The sequence below is a fragment of the Typopeltis vanoorti genome, chromosome 8 (genome assembly GCF_054136105.1).
Source record: "Typopeltis vanoorti isolate ZY-2024b chromosome 8, IOZ_Tvanoo_1.0, whole genome shotgun sequence".
In the NCBI taxonomy this organism is placed as follows: Eukaryota; Metazoa; Arthropoda; class Arachnida; order Uropygi; family Thelyphonidae; genus Typopeltis; species Typopeltis vanoorti.
In genome coordinates this window covers 43,691,226-43,715,656 of record NC_143556.1, presented here as the reverse complement: position 1 = coordinate 43,715,656, position 24,431 = coordinate 43,691,226, and the positions used below count along the sequence as shown (strand labels likewise).

Below are 24,431 nucleotides of genomic sequence, written 5' to 3'. Positions count from 1 at the left end.
TCCTATAGGTAAAGATGACCTTGCTACTGCTTCTGCCTGGTATATCCAACTCTGGGCCTGGCTCCCACTGATAACCTGATAACCTGATAACCTGATGTGGCTTGATGGATTACAGTCCCGTTGACTTCGATCCCTTAATCTGTATGAAATAGTCATGTATTAAGTGTTAGCGAGCACCTGGCTCACCCTATTTAGGGTTGTACGGAGGTACCAGAATCGATAAGCAAAGCAGCTTTCGGGCGCTTATGTTTCCACCTATCGTGTTCGTCATAATTAGATGACTCTTGAATGAGTTGATTTGGATGAACAGCTGCTTTGGCAAAATAAGCAGCAGCACTGTTATGGAGGAAAGTGGGAATATCTGGAATATCAGCATCTCGATGTAAGAGAGTATTTCTTACAAACCACGGAGCGTTGAAGATCATACGGAGGCACTTGTTTTGTATAACTTGTAGCTTTTTTGATGTTAGTGGGGGAAGTGTGACCCCAGGCTGGCGATCCGTAAGTTAACGATGGTCTGATAATTGTTTTGTAGATCCGTAGTTTGTGATCAGTGCTGACTTGACTTCTTCTATTGAGGAGAGAATAGAGTTGTACAATTGCAGAGTTTGCTTTTTTGTATGCATAAACTATGTGGGAGTTAAAGTTTAAACGGTTATCAAGTTGAATGCCTAGATATTTGGTGCTAGATCTCCATGGGATGGCTGTGTTAAAAAGTTTAACTTCTCCAACATGAGATGCTTGTCTTCTTGTGAATAGAATGGCAGTGCTTTTATCGGCATTTACAGATATTCTCCATTTTTTGAACCAGTCTTCTAAATTTGTTGCTGCAGTTTGTAATCGCTGAGTAGCTATATTAGACCTGAGAGATCTGATAAGAATAGCCATATCATCCGCATAACTAGCTATAGTGGTTAGTGATGTGCTAGGAACATCAGAAACAAAGATGTTAAAAAGCAGCGGTGAGAGCAGCGAGCCTTGAGGGACACCAGCAGTGATGTTTTTCAGTGAGGATCTAATTCCACGCAACTTAACCTGAATTTTTTGGTCCTGTAGAAAGGAGTTAATAATTTTGGTAAGATAAACAGGGATGTTGGCTGCAATTAATTTGTAGATGAGACCTTTGTGCCAGACCGTATCGAAAGCTTTTGCAACATCTAGAAAGATAGCTCCTGTGTGCTGTTTCCAGTTAAAGCCTGTAGTGATGAACTCAGTCAGTCTGTGAATTTGCTGTGTAGTGCTATGTCTAGTACGGAAACCAAATTGTTCTTTCGGAATTATGTTATTTTTATTCACCTCCTCATTAAGTCGGTTGAGAATGACTCTTTCTGCTATTTTTCCTAGGCATGATAGAAGACTGATGGGTCTATAGCTCTGTGGCGCTTTACCAGGCTTGAGAATAAGGAAAATATCGGCTTGTTTCCATCTTGAGGGGAAATAATTAATTCTCAGAATTGCATTAATAATGGCTACTAAATGCATGACAGCTTTGTGTGGAAGGGCTTTAATTGTTTTGTTGGTAATTTCGTCTGGACCTGGGGCTTTTTTGTTTTTAAGCTTCTTAATGATTGAATAGACCTCTTTAGATGAGGTGGGGCAGATATTTTCACAGCTACAAGGTCGCCGAAACTTAAGAGTACTGGATTGTGATCTGAGCTTAGCTCGTCAATCACTTGAAGTCGGAAATGATGAGAAATATTGTTAAAAATAGCAATATCTAAAACATCAGGTCTGCCGATCGCTCCGTAGTGTGTTGGCTCAATCGGGCCTGCAATAACGATATTTCTCTTCAAGGCAAAGTTGTAGAGGATCATTCCGTTGTTGTTAAAGCTTTTGCTGTTCCATAAAGGATGCTTGGAATTGAGGTCTCCTGCTACAATTACTGCTTCATTTGTATCTAGTAGCTGAGAGAGATCAGAGGGGAGTAGAGGTTTGCCAGGGTGGTTGTATACAGAATAAATCTTTAAGCTGCCTGCATTGTTGGTAAGAATTTCTATGCCTGTCTCCTCGAGGTTAGATGTATTAATCTTCTTAGTCTCGTTATAGCGAATGTTTCTTCTGACAAAGATGGCAGTGCCTCCACCTCTGGCATTAAGTCTGTCATATCTAAGTAAAGAGTAGTTTCTGAGTTTGGGATTATCGCAGGGACGTAGGTGTGTTTCGTTAATGAGGAGAATATCAATTTGTAAATGATCTGTAAGCTCCTGTAATTCCAAAATTTTGCTGTTGACACCGTTTGCATTCCAGAATATTATCTGCATAGAATTTGATGTTAAAGCCGGATTAGTCATTAATCATGGAGAAGATGACTTGAGTATTCCTAAGGAATTTGTTGGTGTCGGCCTGGCTTGGATTTGTTTTGCTGAAGGCCATTAGCATCTCCCCAAGTGAGGCAGCGAGTATTGCTGAAGAATTTGGACTGTTAGTTACAGGGAGTACCTTAGTGTTACTCGAGGAAACCACAGAAGCATAGGATTTATCTGGTGTAACTTTTCGCGCTTTGAATTCAGGCACAGATCTCACAATATTTTTCTGAGTGGGCTGGGTTAATTCCTGTCTAGGCTTTTGAAGGTTGGATGGGTGGAGAGAGCAACCCTTGTAGTTTGCAGGATGTGGGCCACTGCAGTTCGCACATTTAGCAGGTGTGGTCTTTGGCTTGACGCAAGTGTGCGAGGGATGGTTGCCACCGCACTTCACACACTTGTAGTCTGCTCTGCATAACATTTGCGCATGCCCAAATTTTTGGCAGCGATGGCATTGACCAGCCGATGCCTTTCTTCGTAGTGGCTCTGTCTTGATGACCAAGTTGCAGACTATTTTAAGATCATAAATTTCTCTCTGGTCTTTACTGATCTCTACTAAGACCAGAGGCATGGGGCGCTTGTCTGCTCGATACATTTGCGAAATCTTGATCGGCTCCAAGCCTTGTAATCTGAGGTCAGTAGCTATTTCTTCTGTTATTATGTTTTCTACCAATCCTCTGATCACTACCTTGAGGTTCTTTTCACTCTTAAGTTGGTAAGTATGGTATGGAAATTTATGATCGTCCATAAGTCTGGTGAGCTGGCGGTAGTCCGTTGTTCCTTCAGGTTGTATGCGTACTCCGTCATCTGTGTTTTTGGCTGACGAGAATTTGATGTTACTTTTCTTCATCGTCTCTGCAAGCAACGACCATTTTTCCTTAGATCGCAGGACTACTGGTGGGATCCTCTCTTTGGGCTGTATCGGTATATTTGTCTCAGTGCTTGCACTAGATTGTGCTGATGTGTCCATTTGAGAGGCAAATTCATGTTCTGCAGCAAGAGACTCTTTCTTTCTCTTCTTTCTGCTGACTTCCTGATAATCATTAGAGTCTGTGTCAGTTGTAGCGGAGGAAATGACGCTGTCATGTGTAGAGCGAGGAGAAAGTTCAGAGGTTTGAGGGTCTTCTTTCTCGACCTCCATAATCTGGTGAACTTCTACCTTTCCTGGCCATTTTGTGTGTAAGATGTTACCAATTTGCCGAAAGATAGCTAGAAGTTCTTTGAAGGAGAGATCTTCGTATGGTGAATCCATAATCTAGACTTGAAGTGGGGGAAGGACCTGCCTTGTCCCTTCAACCACCGAGTGTTGTACTGGGCGGGGAACAGGAGAGAACCTGGAAAATGTTTTTGAAGGTGAAAATAAAAAGTCTTACCTGCTCTGATGATCGAGCACGCTGTTGACACATCAAATAATCACTATTTAATTTTAACGTTGAAAGTAGCTCTGAATTAAGCATTAAAAACAAAACTTAACTTCACTGCTGTAAAACTACAAGGAGCGCTGGTAAACACGTCTGTACTCACTGAAAAACATCCAAGATGAGATCGATCTGGCTCCCACTGAAGAGACCTCAATATTGACATCGGCAGAATGCAGCAGATTCCAGCGACAGTTCCCAAGGACCCCCGAGAAAGCTCCGGCCAAAGGCGGACGTCTACCTCTCAAGAAGATCCAGTTTCAATGGCCCGAAAAGAGAGCTTCATGCTCAGATTCCACAGTAGTACTCCAGCTTTGGTAAGACCTTTTTTCTTTTTATTGCCTGTTTTATCCGTCTATTTTGGTATCGCTTTGTTTGCGGCGAGGAACGCCCAACGTTCCTCGATTTTGCCCTCCCTTACATCCCATTTCTACAGCCAGTAGTCAGGAATTTCTGTAACCATGTCGCATTTTTTGCCTAGAACTAGGACGCTCGGTATCGAGCTCACGAAGCCCATAGATCAGCGGGCATTAGCGAGAGCTCTAATCGAGACAGTAGGGGCTGAAAATATATACGGTTTTATACCTTACGGGAACAATAGATTTCAAATAGTGGTCAAAAACGAACGAACAAAAAAGAAATTATTAGAGGGTTTCATTTGTTGTGGACAAACAATCAGACCGTTTCTAGTAGGGAGCCTATGCAAAACACTAAAAATAACCAGGTTTCCACTAGAATACCTAGAGAATGAAGCTGAAGTCAAGAAATTCTTTAGTCAATGGGGTGAAATTCACGAGATTAAAGCAATTGAGCACGCAGACTATAAAGGATGGAAAACAGGAGACGTCGAAATCCAGATTGAAATGAAAAAAGAAGTCCCCAACTTCATTTTTTGGGGGGAATGAGGGTAATGATCAACTACCCAGGTGTGAAAAGAAGGTGCTTTAGATGTAACTCAGAGGAACACCTTGGGGCAGATTGCCCTCGAATACAATGCAGAAATTGCAAAGCATCAAAACATAAAATAGAAAGCTGTACAGAACCTTGTCTGAAGTGTGGGGATCTGACCCACAAAGTGGACACGTCCAAACAGGACACTCTCAGAAGCAATTGGAGGAACCATAACACCGATTAGGGCTACACCCATTGGGAAGCCTGAGACAGTATCAAGGAGCGATTTTCCGGAGCTCTGCTAACAGGCTGAAAAGGGAGCATCAACGAAAAACACAACCTCCACAAAAACCCAAAAGATACCCAAGGCAAGCCGCCACACGCAGGACAACATCGCCAGCATCAAGGTGGCAAACCATGAAATGCACAGGAAAGAGGAAGAAGTCACACCCAGTGCCCCAACAAAGCGCACAAGAGAAACGGAATCAAAAGAAAAGAAAAAAGCGAAACAAAGCAGCCTGATGTCATCGGAGGACGAGACAGAGTATACCCACACTACAGGTCGACGTCAAACAATAGGCACAAAGCCCCTCGACAATGACGTAACAATGCTAGAGAGCCTACCCCCAGTAAGGGATCAACTGGTAGAACCAGAAGTCCACGAAATGGACTCTGAAGACAAAGGGGAGAGGGACTCCCCAAACAGGCTCGTCATTGACTCGGGTGCTGAATGTGCAACCAGCACCGACGAGGAACCAGAACTGGCCTGCATAGAACAACCAACAGATAACGCCCCCCCTCATACTAACACCAACATGGAAGTTAAAATCGCAACCTTAAACACTAACGGACTACGCAACCCCTTTGCGCAAAGCGCTGTCTGGAGGCTAATGTTAACACACAAAATCAATATTCTCCTGATACGAGAAACCCATTTCTATAAGCACCGGGATGTGGAGAACTTCTCAAGAAGCTATCTGGTCACCAGCTACTGGTGCTTCAGGGACGCTCACTCGCGAGGGGTGGGGATACTAATTCGCCCCTTTTGGACGTTCTTCAACGTCCAAAAGGGGCGAATTAGAATTCGTCTTTTTGGACGTTGAAGAACCCCCAATCGCGGGGGGGTCTTCAACGTCCAAAAAGACGCCACAGGACGCCTAGTAATGGTGGACTGGAAGTACGGTGGCCGTACCATCCGACTTGCTGCAGTTTACGCCCCGAACAATCCATACCACAGAATTGGTCTCTTCTCTGCCCTTGAAAACTATCTCCTGGGAGCAGAACACCTAATAGTTGCAGGAAACTGGAACTGTGTGGAAGACACACGTCTAGACAAAATCAGGGGGAATGCAAACACCAGAACTGGCGGCATTGACGCTTTAAAACGATGCCGTATAAATTTTGATCTCGTCGATATCTGGAGGCGGAATAACCCCTCCAAAGTAGAAACTACGTGGTGCCGCAGCCAGATAGTGACAAGACTAGACAGGGTGTACGTGTCCCAAAACTTGGAACAATATGTTCAGAGGATACGTCACACCTCAGTGCACAACATGACAACCGACCACAAAATGGTCATACTCAAAATCATGCTCCCAGAGGTTATGGAAACAGCTAGAGGTCCTTGGAGGCTTCCTCCCACCTTTCCCAGTCTTTTTAGCGACCAGCCACAGAACCTCTATGACAGATGGACAAACACCAACTGGGACTTGGAAAACTGGCTGAGCTTCAAGTGGCAGGCTAGGGAACTGTTCCAAAAATGCGGGCGCGAAAGGGCCTACCAACAACGCAAACGGCTGAGGGATCTCTACAGGGAACTCGGCTGGTACCGGACAAACGAACGGAGCGGAGTTCCCTGTGGACATCTTATCAGGCAAGTAGAAACAGAGCTGCAGCAAGAGCGGCAGAGTAGAGTCGAGGACCTCGATTTTCGAACGAGACTCTATCTCAGAAATTTGGAAACACCTTCCGCCGCATTCTACAACCAACAACGGGTGGTGGCTAATGACGAGAAAACGATTTACCAGATCGAAGAGAAGGGCCAGATTCTACACTCAACCCACGAAATACTCCATCACTTTCATCAGCAGTATATCGGCATCTTCTCTGACCAGCAGGGCAAAGATGACTTCAGTGAGTGGGACGCAACACGTTTTCCCGATCATCTTAGTGCCCTGCATGACAGGCTGATAACTGCAGCCGAAATAAAGGCTACATGCAAAACGATGAAAACAAAGAAGACCCCAGGGCCAGACGGACTGGGGATAGAATTCTATAGATCTATCTGGGAATTTGCAGTGGCAGCATTAATAAACATCTTTAACAAATTCCTCACTTCGGGAAACATCCCTGAGGAATTCGTTAAGAGCTATACCATATTTATCCCCAAGAAAGACCGAGATCGGACTTTGTCGAATAACTGGAGTCCAATCTCCTTAACCAATTTAGACTATAAGATCTTTGCAAAAATTATCTGCACACGCCTTAAGGGCAGTATCGAAAATATAATAACAAGCTCACAGGTCTACGGGATCCCCGGTAGATCTATGGAACTCAATCCCTTCTTGTTAAGAGACTTGATCAGACTGGCTAAGGAAAAAAAATACCCCCTGGCACTTCTCTCCACCAACCTGGAGAAAGCGTTTGACAGCGTCAACCACAGGTACTTGCAGAACATCCTCCAAAAAACAGGCGTGGGCCCAAGACTTCGGCGTACAATTAAAAACATGTACGTGGAAGCCACGACCCAACTATCTATTAATGGGTTTCTGACAGAACCAATCCGCATAAAGAGAGGGGTTAGGCAAGGCTGCCCGCTAAGCCCCCCTCCTCTTCTCCCTAGTATTAGAACCCCTAATCAAAAGAATTGAAAACACCCCCGCAATTAATGGTATTCCACTGCGCCAAGTCTCCAGACAATGCAAAATGGTAGCATATGCAGACGATGTAGTGGCCACACTCAGAGATTCTGATCCATCTATATCTATCTGCACATGCTGCAGAAGTTCAGCATAGTCAGTGGTCTTTGCGTTAACACACAAAAAACTAAAATCAAAAGTTTTGGAAACTTCCATAGCACTGGACTTCCCTACGGTTTAACGCTACAGACACAGCCCCTAACAATACTAGGTGTGCCTTTTTCAGACACCCTAGCACTACCAATCCAAAAATTGCAGGAGACAAGCAGGGACAGGATAAGGCTGTTCAAACCAACCTTTTTCTCCTTTTATGGCAGAGCGACAGTAATAAGAACAATCGTCACCCCAATGCAGATGCACACTGTCAACATCACAGGCATCACACTGTCACAAGAAAATAAATTATCTAAAGAACTCATTGATTTCTTCTGGAATGGGAGAAAACATGAAGTAAAGAAAGAATACCTACAACTCAAACAGGAAGAAGGGGGTTACGATCACAAAAGCTTGCTACAAGCAAACACGTTCAAAACCGTACGGAAGGCCTTAAACTCCAACCACATTTCTGGCCTGCTAATTAGATACTTTATAGGACTTTTCCTCCCCCTCTTTGGGATCACAGACTATGCTGGACCCCGCTCAAGGGGGATGCCCAATTGGTACCGTACATTAGTTAAATCGATCACAACACTCAGAGACAGAGGAATAACAATCCTCACACACAAACCCAAAGCAGTATACTGGGATTTCTTCCAACTTTCCAGGCGTGATACACCCAATCTCAGGACAAATAATGAAATTCTCTTCAGAAATATCAAAAACAGCTGGGGACAGCCTTTTCATCGAGATCTAGCCTGGAGAATAGCCTACGGGCGGCTCCCGGTGAAACAGGTGAAATCCCGGTATGTACCTAGCCTGTGCAACCCCTTCTGCGACGTCTGCCGGGACATGGAAACGGTGGACCATTTCTTTTATTTTTGCCCACCAGCCCAAAGCATCTGGCGGAGACTCAGCACAGCATTGGGAATCCCCATGCTGACAGTAGAAGAGGTCGTACGGCTACAATTCCCCCCACTAGTCCAAAAAACCCAAAAGTTCGCTATCTTCCTAATCAACGTGTTAAAATATCACATTTGGAAGGTACGGAAAAAATCCCAGGTACGAGACGCAAATTTAATGTATGCAAGAATAAGGAAAGGTTTCTTTTTCTACCTACCCGAATTTCTTGCACAAGAAAGGCACTTACTAGGAGATTTTAAAAATTTGTGAATCAGTACTGCAAACCACCGACAATATGCTTTCTTATACAGGGACGCATCAAGCCCTGTATATCTCTTTAGAACCCACAAAACCCCACAACCCCCCCCCCCCCTAGGAAAAAGAATAACCACTCTGTCTTCCCTAGCCACAAAGCTTTCGCTGGCACAGTTTCTTTTACTCCAAATAAGGGGGGGTAGAGCTGAGAACCCGGGCTGCGAAGGCTTACAGCGAGGCGGTGCCGCTCCTCGCAAGTGTCATCTCCCGGGCCAGTCTCTACCCCCATTCTAAGTCCCAATGGTACCAGGTCTATAAGTCCCTATTCATTTCAACTCACCGGACCTTAAGTCCTGTTATCTTATTATTTGAATTTTTTTAAATTTAAATAATAAAATTTATATTTTAAATGTATTCAAAAAAAAAAAAAAAAATCATTTTTTTTAAATTTTTTCTCTCCGGACCTTAAGTTCGACCTCTATGATCAATTCATATATTTAGCCCGGACCATGAGTCCTCAGTTTCTCAATAACAGCAGTAAAATTTAATTATCCGGAATACAAATAAGGATATTATATTTAGTAACACAAAAAGATCCTCTAAGTAAATTATTAATTTGGATAAAATCATATGCGAACCCTAGACAAAAGTCTATGTTTAACCTTTTTTTTTCTGAACAGATAAATGGAGATTATGTGTTACAGACCAATTAGCCTAATACGGCTAAACAGGTTGACTGAGGCCTCTTTTACCTCCTACTATCCTACTCTATCTTACATCATACTCCTCTCTTACTGTCTGCTGACCCTCAGCACACTTTATTCTCCAAAGGCCAATGATGAGAGACATGAACTCCCATTCTACCTCAATAAAGATTGAAACTAGTCTGGGTAGTGGCCAATCCCTTAATGCATAACAGTATACAAGGAGATGTGTTTTGCATTATGGGAGATACTGGAATAGGAGTGTTGGTAGCTTGCTCCACCTTTGCCACGAGTTGCCTTGGTGTTGCACTACTTATCCAGGTAAGATAGTACAACACTATATTCAGTCCTGAAGATATTTTCAGGTGCAAACTTTGTTTGCTCTCACTGGGATAAAGGATTAAACTAAATTTATTAAAGGCTGATACAAGCTGAAATTAGTTGTGCTATTAAACTTTGTTTTCACTTTTCTCGGTTTCTAGTCATTCAGTTTTTTAAAAAATATATACCACACACACACACACATATATAAATATGAATATATTCAAGATACAAAGTAATTTTATATAAACTTGGTTTTTAATCCTATTTCCCAAGTAAGCAAACAGATAAGTAAGTCCAGTTTGTGCCTGCACGTAGTGCAAGTCTGAGGCAACTCGTGGCAAAGGTGGATTAAGGTCTGATCACTTTCCTTAGAATTTTTCCCTAAATGTAAAGCACATCCCCTTGCGGAGATGTATGATGCTATGCATTAAAGGCAATGGTCACTATCCATACCAGTTTCGACCTTTATTGTGGTCTCGTCAGTGGGAGACAGGTTAAAAACTAACCAACCTAGTTAAAACTAACCAAGTTAAAAAACTTTCTACATCTATCTCTCATCCTGAGATTTTATTTAATAAGGTCAAAGCACCTTGTGGCAACTTTTTTGGGTAAAATTCTTAAGCTCTGCATTACTTCAACCTTAGCATTGTCAGGTCCGGCTCCCACTCTGACGAGACCTCAATAAAGGTCGAAACCGGTATGGGTAGTGACCATTGCCTTTAATGCATAGCATCATACATCTCTGCAAGGGGATGTGCTTTACATTAAGGAAAAAATTCTAAGGAAAGTGATCAGAGCTTAATCCACTTTTACCACGAGTTGCCTGGAGTGGCACTACCACGAGTTGCCTCAGACTTGCACTACGTGCAGGTGCAAACTGGACTTACTTGTCTGTTTGCTTACTTGGGAAATAGGATTAAAAACCAAGTTTATATAAAATTACTTGGTATCTTGAATACATAATATATCAAAGTTAAAAAACTTTCTACATATATATATATATATATATATATATATATGACAGTAGACCACCTGAAGGTAAACATAAGTTTGAGTCTAGTCACTGAATGAAGGAACTTTTTGCTGACTTGGTAGCTGAGTGGTTAGCTTATCTGCTCTCCAGCTAAAAGGCTGTCTTCACTACTTTCTCCAAGATCTTACTAACTACTGATGACATACAAACTTGCCTATGATTAGACACTTCCAGTCTGCTACTGCCCTTATGCAATGGCACTATCTTACCTTCCTTCCATTCCATGGGCATCTTTCCCACAGCCAGACTTTCATTGAAGAGCCAAGTCAAAGGCACTGTCAGTTCCCTAGCACATTCTCTCAAAGCTCATGATGAAATACCATCCAGTCCCAAAGCTTTACTGACATCCAGAGTACTCAGTATTTGAAACACACTCTCCTCCTGTACCTCTAAACCTCGAACCTGCCCTATCCCTCTAGCATTAAAACTGACTCCTACAGAATGAAATACTCCAATAAAGTGTTCATTGAACAATTGTACTATGTCCTCTGCATCAGTCACTCTATTCCTATTTTTATCCCACAATATCATTCTTCCACAGTCATTTCTCCTCCTACTGGCCACATATCTAAAAAATTCCCTAGGATTTTCTTTGGATCTTAGGGCTAATCTCCTCTCATATTCCAGTTTCGTCTTCTTTACCATACTAGTCATTCTACTTGCCTGTGTCTTATACTCTTCATGCATCTTCTCTTCACCTGTCTCCTTATATCTCTTCCATAGCCTCTTTTTTGCATGCAATTCCTGTTTAATATTGTTTATCATCCACTTTACTCCAAATTGTGTCCTCTTGTTCGCTCGTGGTATACAACTTACCATTGCTGCTAGCAAATATTCTTTCATAATTTCCCACACACTAATGATATCCCGGCCTTCCAATTCCTCCCTCCATGAAACTTTCCCAAGTTGACGTCTTAGACTATTATAATCACCTGCCTTATAATTCCACATACGTTCCCGTCTTTTTGATACTCCTGCATGTCTATTCATTTTCCAAGTCAAAACCATATGGTCACTCTCTCCAACTGGTGGGAGAGATGTCCTATCAGTTATTATCAACTCTTCTGATGCTATAACCAAATCCAAAACTCTTGAACCTCTTGTTCCCTCTATAACATGTTGCCTAAGACATTTGTCCCTCAAGAATTCTAGAAATTCCATTCCCTTATTGCTACATGCATCTTCCTCATGATCATATGGTCTGTCCAGTACATGCCACCTGAATCTTAATGCCGTAGCCTATAATAACACTCTAGACAATTCTTTGCTTTCAATTTTATGGCAACACTTTGGTAAAGGCCCTTTTCCTGCATCAGAACAAAAACATCCCCATCCACAAAGCAAGGACTGTGCAGAAATGGTTTGACGAGGTGAGTAATGAAGAACTTAACTGGCCTACACAGAGTCCTAATCTGAGGTTCATCAACCATTTGTGGAATAAATTGGAATGCCAAATGCAAACCAGGCTGAATTGCTCAATATCAGTTAATGACCTTCCTAATGCTTTTCTGTAGGAATGGAATGGAATTACTGCAAAATCTAAAGCCTGCCTAGAAGATTAACGGCTGTTAAAGCAGTAAAGGGCTGACCAACTCCGTATTAATGACTTTCATATTAGAGTAAGCATTAGGATGAGCAGGGATCTGGATGATTTTGATCAGATAGTGTATGCACACACGAATTGGAAACAATTGGTAATTCATTATAAGACTTTCAATGTGAAAGTCTTATCATGAATTATCTTACTTCAAAAAATCTCCATAAGGAAACTTAGGCATTAAACTCTGCTTACTTCATAGTTTTTCTAGATAAATTTTCGATTGGCAAACCTCTTCCCCCCCCCCTCAGACTACTGTTTATCCTTGTTTCCAATTCATGTGTGCACACACTATCTGATCAAAAACATCCATATTCCTGCCCATCCTAATGCTTACTCTAACATGAAAGGCATTAAAATGGAGTTGACAGCACAAGTTTATTTATTTATTTATTTTTGCTTCAATGTCGGAAAGAGATTTTTTTAGGAAGAAGGATGTTAGGTTTAAATCAGACCAAAGGGTTCTCATTTAAACTGATTATATGTGCATGAACACACTACAGATTTTGAAAGAATTAAATTAACAAAGTAGTTTCTTCTTTTGTTTCTTTCAAGCCTTAAACTCTAAAAAGTAAAAAAAATAAAAACCTTAAACTTATAATTTTTTATTCAAAATATAAACTTATGTTGTGTGTATAACAGTTCTTACTGTTATACACAGTAAATGTTATACACATTTACTGTGTGTAAATGCTTATACACACAGTACTGCTTATTTTAAATTAAATTTTATATAAATAAATGTATGTTTATATATTTTTAATATTAATTAAACATAACTGTCCTTGTATTGCAATTCTTGTCTTATCTCTTTCTGCAACTAAGATAAGTGAATGTAATGAAATAGATTTATTATCATACTTGGGGAATCTAATATTTTTTAGAATAAACAACCTTCTATCCTACCTTTCTCATCCGTCTAGGACAGGGTGAGTCCCCTCCTAATGAGGGGGTTACTGGTGTATTAATGCAGCCGGTTTGCCACGCCTCTGCTGCATCCCATAAGGACGATATTCATGATTGTGTCCATGTGTGTTCATGGGGCCGGTTTACCAGCTTGAGGGATGAAAAACCCCAGATAAACTGGGGGGGGGGAACCCTACTGTCCATGCCCAAGACCAGCTAACTTGGCTATGGCTGAGGAAGATCCTTATGCTCCTCATGTCATCGACAGGAATCAAACCTAGGACACTCCTTCCCCAGACATATAGCTGCGAAGCACATAGCCACTAGGCTAACCATGCAGACTAAACAACCTTAGCTGCAGTAAAAAAAAAATTTGGCATTATTTATTAGAAATATGCTGCTTTCCATAAACTAAGGAACAAAGAGAAAAATCACAATAACTCAAAGACTGTTGTCGTCGATATGGATAAAATACATCACTCCTCATACACTACATATCCATCATATATTTCACTATAATATCAATGGTATTACAATTTCAATAGGCACTTCGCATCCATGATAACCTTGACATGTAAATATATCATGGCTGGTTGGATGGTTAAATGATAAGTGAAAGAAATACCCACAAAAATTGTAAATAAATAGTATAAAACAGTAACAAATGAGTACATGAAGACAATGGTCAAAACAAGAGATCAAAATGAGATTGTAAAAGAGCCTCAATAAAGTATGTAGTCATCCCTCACAGCAATAGATTTCTCACAATGATGTTTCATATTGTTTATAAATAGTGTCCGGAAACTCAGTTGATAATAACAACTATTGCTGCTGCAAAGTTCTGCTAAGTCCCTCAAGGTTTTGGAGAGAGAGAGAGAGAGAGAGATTTAGAGCATTAACATGTCTAACGAGAGCATCCCAGACATTCTAACAGGATTAAGATCAGGAAACCTGGCTGGTTAGTCCATGTGTATGATAGTTTCTTCTTGAAGATACTCTCCATGAGCTTTGCTCAATGAGGATGAGCATTATCATCTTGCAGAATATATGTAAGTTGCCCCTATCATATCTGCATATGGCTGAACATAGGGATTCAGGACCTCATCTCTATAAGTTACAGCATTCATGGTACCACTAATGGTACCACTAAGAAGCACATACAGGTTGGTGCATCCACCCAACAAGATGCCTCCCCAGACCATCACAATACTACTCAAACTATATATGTAAGCTGCCATGTTTGTAAAAATTAAAGACAGGGACTCAAACTTACATGTAAGTAAATTTAATAGATGAAAAAGTTTTGCCTAAGTATCAAAGGTACCTTCAGTATGTTAACAATGGAACACAAAATCAAATACGATAAAATAATTCAGTTTAACAGCAATACTACAATATAAGTAAGACAGCAGATGGTCAGTAAATTCTTAATTAAAAAAGTAAATAAATAATAAAATTTTAAACAAATTAATAGAAGATAGTAATCAGAAATTTTAAGATTGATACAGTAATTATCATAAAGAGGATAACCAAAGACCATCATATCTGTTTAAGTTTGATTGGTGTAGAAAGACCTTAAATTCTAATTGTATAATTGCTGTACAAGAAATCTACATTTATGTTTGACTTAAGTTTTCTTCTAAAGAATCCTATTATTTAGTTCAGATAGCATGTTCTGCTATACCAGACTTCTCAGATTAATGATACTGGATATATAATTATATTTGTCATGACAGATGGCAGCAGATCCACGAGACTGCCTAAAGTAAAGCAACCACAGGAGCAAGGGACCTGGTAGACACTTGTAAAGCTGAGTGGAGAAAGCTTGTCTTTAGGTGAGGAAAGGAAGGTAAAGGTAGAAATCATCCTGACAGGAAGAAAGGACACTGCAATATTAGAAGTTTTAAAACTTTAGCAGTACATTCAGAAATTCCTTTAATATATGGAAGTAGAATCACAGACATATCTTCAGGAGATCTAGAGACCAGTATCCTAAAGGTGTTAAAAGTTTTCTTGATAAAGGACTCATTAAAACCATTTTTCATAAAGGCAAATTTGATATAATTCAATTCTGGCTATAGATCTTCTGTGGAACATATTAATATATGTTAAACATGTTATGTGGAACATACATGCCAGCCTGGCTGGCCGAGTGGTTAGCGAATCCAGTCAAAAGGCTGTGTGTTCTAATCCTGCTGTGGGCATGGATGTTTGTAATTGTCTGTGAAAATACTACTGGTGGTTGTGGTCAGCAATAGATGCCATTGGTGTAGATGTGGTTCATTGAAGATGGAGTTGGTGATGGAGACAGAGAGTTGTAGAGCCCTCCCTCGATGAGTCCATGGACTCCCTGGAGGTGTCGTAATAATAATAATATATGAGCACGATGTAATAACATCTTAATGGTACCAACTTTTTGATTGGGATGATGATAAGTAGCATGGATATAACGATCAGTATATTTCTTTACAAAAAACTAAAAATTGTAAACTACCATATGGCTGAAGAAGAATTATATCTAAAAAGGCTAGTTCATTGTTTTCTTCTCCTCCAAGGTTAAACCAAATTCTAAGATGAAGCATATTTATTTTTGAGACAAAATAGTCCTAAATCTGATGGCGAACCATTCCATATTGCAAAAATATCAATCCACATATCTGTACAATACTGCAGGTTTAGGAGAATGTTTTTAAGGAGGCGATCTTCAAAATGTTCCGTGTAGTAATGCATAACTGTAAATTAAAGATACCAAGAAATTATATACTTGGTTTAATCCGTTATTCAAGTGTAAGCAAACAAAGTTTGCACCTGAAGCATTTTCAGCACTGGTGCAACAACTCATATATAGGAGCTAAGGACTTCACATCACTTGCATTATGAGATCTCAATAAAGGTAGAAACCGGTCTGGGTGACCTTTCCCATAATGCATAGCATTATACATGTCCATAAGGAATATGTGCTTTACATTATGGGATACTAAGGCAAGTGATGTGAAGTCATTAGCCTCTATATACGATTTGCCCACTCGTGAAGTTACTTCACATGCAAACTTTGTTTTAACTTGGATAAAGGATTAAACCAAGAATATAATTTCTTGGCACCTTTAATTTGCAGCTCACTGGAAGCCTCCCCTAATGCATTCCTAATTGGAATGCATTATGGGAAGGGTTACTGCCGAGACTGGTTTCAACCTTTATTGAGGTCTCATCAGTGGGAGCCATTCCCATAATGCATAGCATTATACATGTCCATAAGGATATGTGCTTTTACCTGACTTTTGTATGTCTACCTCTCAGAGTTATCACGATTTTTCTCTTTGTCGCTTAATTTATGAAAACCAGTGTCACTGGTAATTCTTTTTTCTATAGTAAATCTAAGACTTTAACTTTGATACCTCATTGCTCTATCACCTTTATGCAATTGCATTATCTTACTCTTCTTCCACTCCTTAGGAATTTTTTTAAGACTTTCATAAACAGCCAGGTCAATGGCATTATCAGTTCTTGAACACATTCTCTTAAAACATGAAGAAAAAACCTATCCATTCTCACTCTGATTGATAACAAGAATACTAAGTATTGAAATACATTCTCTTCATGCACCTCCTAAACCTTTAATCCTCATCCATAATACAATGAAACATGCCTTTTAATGATGAAAACCTTCATAAAATGAACCCCATAGTTTTACTATTTATCATCTGCATTGGCCAAACAACTATGCTACATCCAGTAAGGTTATTCATCCATGCAGTTCTAATCCTACTCATCATGCAAAAAAAAAAAAAAAAAAAAAGTACTCACCTAAAACTCCCATTTGTTTTAATGATATGTCTCAATAAGTCAATAGGAGATCCATAAACTGATTTGTAGCACTGCATCATCATCTATGTTTTTAAAATTAAAAAGATTTTGTTTACAACGTTATTTTTTATTAAACAAAAGTATTATATTTTGTCCAATCTGCTGCTACTCACCTGTAGACAAATCCACTTGCCACAAAGTGAGTAGGCAAGTGTATTTACTTTTTTTCCTCACTGTCATCTTTTACACTAGGCCACCTGCTACTGCTGCTAACAAATATTTCTTAACTAGCTCCCATGCACTGTTGATCTCCTGTTCTTCACATTCGTCCATCCATTCATGGAACTTCTTCAGAGATTATTATGATCACCTGCAAGAACTCTTTTCTCCTTGATACTTCCATATGCTATCCATCATCCAATTCAAGACTACATGGTCACTCTCACCAACCAGGATGACATCTCAGTCAGAATCAGAATCTCTGATGCTATGACCAAATCCAAAACTCTTCATCCTTGTGTTCCCTCCATCATATGCTAAGACATTTGTCCCTGAACTGAATTCCAGAAATTCAGTTCCTTTATTATATGCTGTTTGCTGTTCCTCTATCCATTCTCTGTTGCTTTAGTTAACAACTTCCATAATGTTCACTCACTTTTCACTATCCAAACTAATTTGCACAAGTATTTCCTGTTCATTGCCCTCTATGTGCTCTGGTCTTTAGCATCATTCCACTGAATATCCTGTTACTTCCTTACTTACACACGCACGCACGTACGCGTGCGCACATGCACACACACACACTATCATTTATCACAGGCAGCACTCAAACCTCATTTACATTCACTATTCTGCTAAAATATGATAAACCTTTCTATTCCTGTCAGAACAATTTTTTAAATACATTCATCATCTAGTCTTAGAACAACATTGTAAAATACTTTATCTGAAATATGAAGTGAAATGATCAAGGCTTAACTTTTTTCTAACACTTACCTTAATTGAGGGTAACAGAGCATAACAAGACAATTCAAAGCGTATCTGATCATTTCCTTTTCCTGTTGCTCCATGGGCAATATAAGCTGCATTTTCTTCCTTTGCTAATTCAACTAAAGAATGAGAAATACATGGTCTAGCTAAGGAGGTTCCTAGTAAATAACGATCTTCAAAAAGTGCTCCACCTTGTACTGCTGGCCAAATATATTCTTCAACAAATTCTTTCTTAAGGTCCTTTATAATTATCTATAAAAGGATTTTGAAAAGAAAAAAAAATTACATTTGTTCATTAATTTAAATGTGATAAATTATCAAACTTATAACACTCATCACAGTATGACTTTTTTTTTGTTTGTTACAATTTATTTCCTTTCTTAAAACAGATGAAGTCAAGGTTCTGAAACAATCACATTCAGAAAACAACTTGGTTTGAACTTTCTTTCAGTTCATAACATTCATATCACTGCATTTCAGCCTGCAACATATCTCCACAGCAAAGTGCAATATTTACCAGATATGTAAATGTCTAGAGTACATATGATTAGAGAAGAAAGAAGTACTCAAGAGATGGATTGTATCTGAGCAAGTGTAGAATACAGGCATTTGGAGAGGTCACTGTGCAACAAGTGAGCAAATATATTAGATCAGGGTTCTAGTGTGGCAGGTTCCATGAAAATTCATCGAAAAAACAGTTAATCAAAAGACAATTCATTGAAAAGGCAATTCATCATATGAACAATTCATCGAACGACAATTTGTCGAAAATGCAATTCATCGAAAAAATAATTCACCGAAAATTTTAACTAAAATTTCATTAAATTGATCCAGCCAAAGCGGAATTGCTAATGTCATTTCAAAACTTTTTTTGAAAATCTTATGATAAAAGTGATCCATTTAAGAACAAAAACTGAACTGTGCAGACAGCTTCTTGTACCAACAATTTAATTTGAATTATTGTGGGATGAATAAAATTCATCCCACAATAATTGCTGTATTGAAATCGCATATTACTACTAGTAACAATAATAATAATGGAGCCTGTGTAGGCTGGGCTTTTCCTTCCGGAAACAGGCAAGTTAGTCTCATGAACAGACATGAAACAGTTATCGGACAAGAAAGACAATAAGAAACCATATTGTTCTATAATTATTCCCTATTAAAGTAGCATTGCTTTCTCACTCTGCACGGTTCAGTATTTGTTCTAAATGGATCACTTTTATCATAACATTTTTGAAAAGTTACAATTTTCGACGAATTGGTTTTTCTATGAATTGCATTTTCGATGAATTAACAGTCGATGAATTGTTCATTCGATTAATTGCTTTTTTTGTGAATTGCCTTTTCAATGAACTCTCCTGATACCATGTGGCAAGTACATGATACGATCTTAAATGAAGACTCTGGTGTAGTGACAAGAAGATGGATAATAGGTTACAAAGAAAGCTGGAAACTGAAGAGAACAATAGATATAAGGCTAATAAGAATCCTAACAATGCATTACTTGGGAGCAAATGTCAGGACCATAGTAGAAGAGCTTAGGCAGGAGTTAGTGAAAATGAAAAGTGAAATGAAACATCTGGAAGAGGATATCAAGCATAAAGCAGATATTGGCTGATGATAATGAGAAGGAGGAAGTTAATATTATGAAGAAAGAGTCAAAGGATAGTTGTATATATCAGTGTATGGGGGACTCGATTATTAGAGGTGTGATTACTAATAAAGTGCACAAAACATGCTTTCCTGGTGGAACAATGAAGCAAATACTGATGCGCTGCAGAAAAGGAAATACCGGACATCAAAATTAGTGGTAGTCGTGGGCACAAATTACTTAGTTGAGGAGAAAAAGAATGTTGATAGAAATTTGAGGAAGTAGTTGCAAAATGAAATTGGTGAAAGTGACCATGAGGTGATTACCTGGGTGGTTGCCAGCAGTGCAAGGACCCCTGTGAAAAAAGGGTATATGTGGAACTACAAGGGGGGGGGTGATTATGAAGTGCTCAGGAGACAGCTTGCGGGTGTAGCATGGAATGAGGAGTTAGCTGGAAAAGAGATCACTGCAGCTTGGGGGATTTTCAAAAACTATTTAGTAGATGCAATGTCTAAATGTATTCCAAGGGTGAGAAGGTTAAATAAGGTAGGCGTGAAATGGATGAATAAAGAGATTAAGCATGCGATACAGAGAAAAAGGGCATTGTGGAGGCAGCATAAGAGAAGTGGAAGTAACCAATTTCATGAGGTCTACAAAGACCAGGCAAGGAAGGTGACTTGGTTAGTGAGAGTAGCTAAAGAGAGGTATGAACAGCAGTTAGCTAATGAAGCCAAAGAGAATCCTAGGGAGTTCTTTCGATATGTAGCCAGCAAAAGAATGAATGATTATGGAAGGATGACATTGATGGGAGGATATGGTATAAAGACAGCTGTTGCAGAATGTGTGGTGGAGATACTTAATGAGCAGTTCATAAAGATCTTTCAATGAATGTGACTTCATGGAGAGATTGAGAGCAGTTGATGATGGGGAGGAGAGACTGACTGTAAGTGAGCAAGAGGTGTTTGGGGAGTTGAGTAAACTAGATGTAAATAAGGCTGTGGGACTTGATAATATATCACCGCATATTCTGAAGGAATGTGCCAGAGAGTTGACAAGTGCCTTGACATATTTTTTTAGTACGAGTCTTGCACTTGATCAAGTTCCTAAAGAGTGGAAGGAGGGCAAGATTATGCCACTTCATAAAGGAGGTGATCGAACTCAAGCATCAATATATATACGCCTATCTCTGTGTCATGTGTTGTGGTTAATTATTATTATTATTATTATTATTATTATTATTCAGGCCTCCAAGGAGTCAAAAGACTCATCGAGGGAGGTCCTTCCTAAGACATAAATTCTGTCAAGACTCATCGAGGGGAGGTCCCCCCGTGAGAAACACAAAATCTATCATACCACTCTTTAAACTCACTGACCGTTCTCGCTGCCACCACTCCATCAGGCAATGCATTCCACGGCTCAACCACCCTCCACACAAAGAAACCACTCCTTACCCTCTTGCTCACAGATTCCTTTCGTAACTTCCAGGGATAGCCTCTTGTCATCACTCCTTCCCACTGATCAGCCAAGCGAAAGAACTCCCCAGTGTCAACAGTTTAAAAGCCTCAATCATATCACCTCTCCTTCTTCTTTCCACCAAAGTCTGCGGTCCACATTCTCTCAGCCGATCCTCATAACTATCCTTGTACAGTACTGAAACCATCTTTGTCATCCGTCTTTGTATCCTTTGCACAGTTAATTTATCCCCTTCAAATCCTGGGGACCAAATCTGAGAACAATAGTCCAAGTGTGGTCTGATCAGAGACTTATACAACGGAATGATAACCTTCTTATCTCTGCAGGTCAGTGTCCTTCTCATAATAGCAGCAATCCTCTGTGTTACCTTCACCACCTTTGCAATATGTCCCCTAAACTTCAGGTTTCTATCAAACATGAACCCTAGATCTCTTGTCTCCCCTACTTCCTCCAGTAAAACTCCTCCCATAGAGTATGCAGCTTCCCATCGATGTTTCCCAAACCTCAAGACCTTAAATTTTGCTGCATTAAATTGACACCCCCATTCATTTGCCCATCTATCTAGCTTATTTACAGGGTGTTCGGGATAAATTTGACAGTTTCGTAAGGAAAAAGAAAATCTTCTTTGTATCTATTAAATTTAATGAATTGACAAAAAAACATTACAGGCAGAGTTAATTACAATACTATCAACAAGATTTACTCAAAATAACCACCATTAGCATCGATCACAGCTTCAATTCTGCTTCGGAACCTCGAACAAGCTGATGCTACAGTCTCCCTGGGAAGGGCCGCAAAAACTGTTTTAATTTTATCCATTAACTGGGCTTTTGTATTACTGGAAGTGCGATTGGTGTCTTTTTCAACTGCGCCCCATACAAAATAATCCATGGGGTTAAGGTCTGGGGAGTTTGGAGGCCAAACATTTGGACTGGTGAAGTCGTAGAAATTTTCAGACAACCATGTTTGACTTTTCCCAGAGGTGTGGCAAGGGGCCGAATCCTGCTGCCATACATACGGCCTACCATTGGCTACCCTTGTTATCCAGGGCTTGACTACAGTTAGCAACTCCACGAACAAAGCCCGAATTCCAATGCCAGGGTTCTTCAACACCTGTTCCTGCAGATTTGCGAGGAATTCTGCTGTACGAACGCAATCAGATCGTCTGCTAGGGATCTTTCTTCTTGCTACATCCTCGTAGTCACCATTGCAAGTCTCTAGTTCATGCCTGATTGTTTTTACTGTATTCAGGGAGCATTGGGCAGCAGTCGTAATATCCTTATTTTGATGGCGGGCACGAATCATCATGATACAAGTTATTCTCTTCCATGATTCAGGTGGGTTCCAGCTATCCATCCTTTCTGACATCTTGTATATGAATGAAGAAGGGTCCAAACTTTTAAATGAAGAGAAGTGTGTGTTAATACATGTAACTTACGGAAAAATATAATTAATTATAAATATGTCAAATTTATCCCGAACACCCTGTATATCCTCTTGCAGGGCTACCACATCTGCACTATTACTAATAATCCTTCCCAGTTTCGCATCATCCGCAAACAACTGAATATCCCCCTGCAATTCACTGGCTATGTCATTGATATAAAGGTTGAACAATATAGGTCCTAGTACTGAGCCCTGTGGGACCCCACTTGTAACCCTCTGCCTCCTGGAAACTGCTCCACCATACACAACTCTCTGATACCTATCAGACAGCCAATCCTGAATCCAGTTGACCAATCTGACATCCAGGCTGCAACTTAAATATCAGCTTATCATTTGGCACCCAGTCAAATGCCTTCGCCAAGTCTAAGATAATTGCAGTATATGCCTTTCCCTCATCTAATGATCTTGTAACTTTATTATAAAAGGCTAGCATATTGCTAAAACAAGAGCGTCCTTTCACAAATCCATGTTGATTCTCACAGATAACATTACCCTCATCTGCCCAATGCTGTATACGGTCCCTCACTACTTTCTCCAAGATCTTAACAACTACTGATGACACACAGACTGGCCTATAATAAGACACTTCCAGTCTGTTACCACCCTTATGCAATGGCACTATCTTACCTTCCTTCCATTCCCTGGGCACCTTCGCCAAAGCCAGACTTTCATTGAAAAGCCACGTTAAAGGTACTGTCAATTCCCTAGCACATTCTCTCAAAACTCGTGGCGAAATACCATCCAGTCCCACAGCTTTACTGACATCCAGAGTACTCAGTATCTCAAACACACTCTCCTCCTGTACCTCCAGACCTCGAACCAGGCCTATCCCTCTAGCATTAAAACTGACTCCTCTAGGATGAAATACTCCAATAAAGTGTTCATTAAACAATTCCACTATGTCCTCTGCATCGGTCACTCTATTCCCATTTTTATCCCACAATATCATTCTTCCATAGTCATTTCTCCTCCTACTGGCCACATAGCTAAAAAATTCCCTAGGATTTTCTTTGGATCTTAGGGCCAATCTCCTCTCATATTCCACTTTCGCTTTCCTTACCACACTAGTTACTCTTCTGGCCTGTGTCTTATATTCCTCATGCATCTCTTCACCTGTCTCCTTTTATCTCTTCCATAGCCTCTTTTTCGCATGCAATTCCTGTTTAATATTGTTTGTCATCCACTTTACACCAAATTGCGTCCTCTTCTTCACTCGTGGTATACAACTTACCATTGCTGATAACAAATATTCTTTCACAATTTCCCACACACTGGTGATATCCCGGCCTTCCAATTCCTCCCTCCATGAAACTTCCCGAAGTTGACGTCTAAGACTATTATAATCACCTGCCTTATAATTCCACATAAGTTCCCGTCTCTTTGATACTCCTGAATGTCTATTCATTTTCCAAGTCAACACCATATGGTCACTCTCTCCAACTGGTGGGAGAGATGTCAACTCAGTTATTATCAACTCTTCTGATGCTATAACCAAATCCAAAACTTTTGAACCTCTTGTTCCCTCTGTTACATGTTGCCTAAGACATTTGTACCTCAAGAATTCTAGAAATTCATTCCCCTATTGCTACATGCATCTTCCTCTCTCCAATTTATACTACTGTGGTTAAAATCCCCCATAACAATCATTCTTCTTGCACTTGCCAAACTTAGCTGTCTAAACATCTCCTGGTCCCCACCCTCTGTGCTCTGTAGCACAGAGCACAGAGGGTGGGGACCAGGAGATGTGGTCTGTAGCAACACTCCACTAAATATCCT

At 40.1% G+C, this 24,431-nt stretch overlaps 1 protein-coding gene across 4 annotated transcripts in view; it reads right to left on the bottom strand.

Annotated features, from left to right (window-relative positions):
• Ass (argininosuccinate synthase) overlaps positions 1 to 24,431 on the bottom strand; it is a 271,035-nt gene that overhangs the window by 122,498 nt on the left and 124,106 nt on the right. For all 4 annotated transcript variants that reach the window (XM_090396642.1, XM_090396641.1, XM_090396645.1 and 1 more), the window contains exon 4: positions 18,149 to 18,394. In XM_090396642.1, the coding sequence (XP_090252768.1) occupies positions 18,149 to 18,394 (246 nt within the window). The remainder of the gene's footprint in view (positions 1 to 18,148; positions 18,395 to 24,431) is intronic.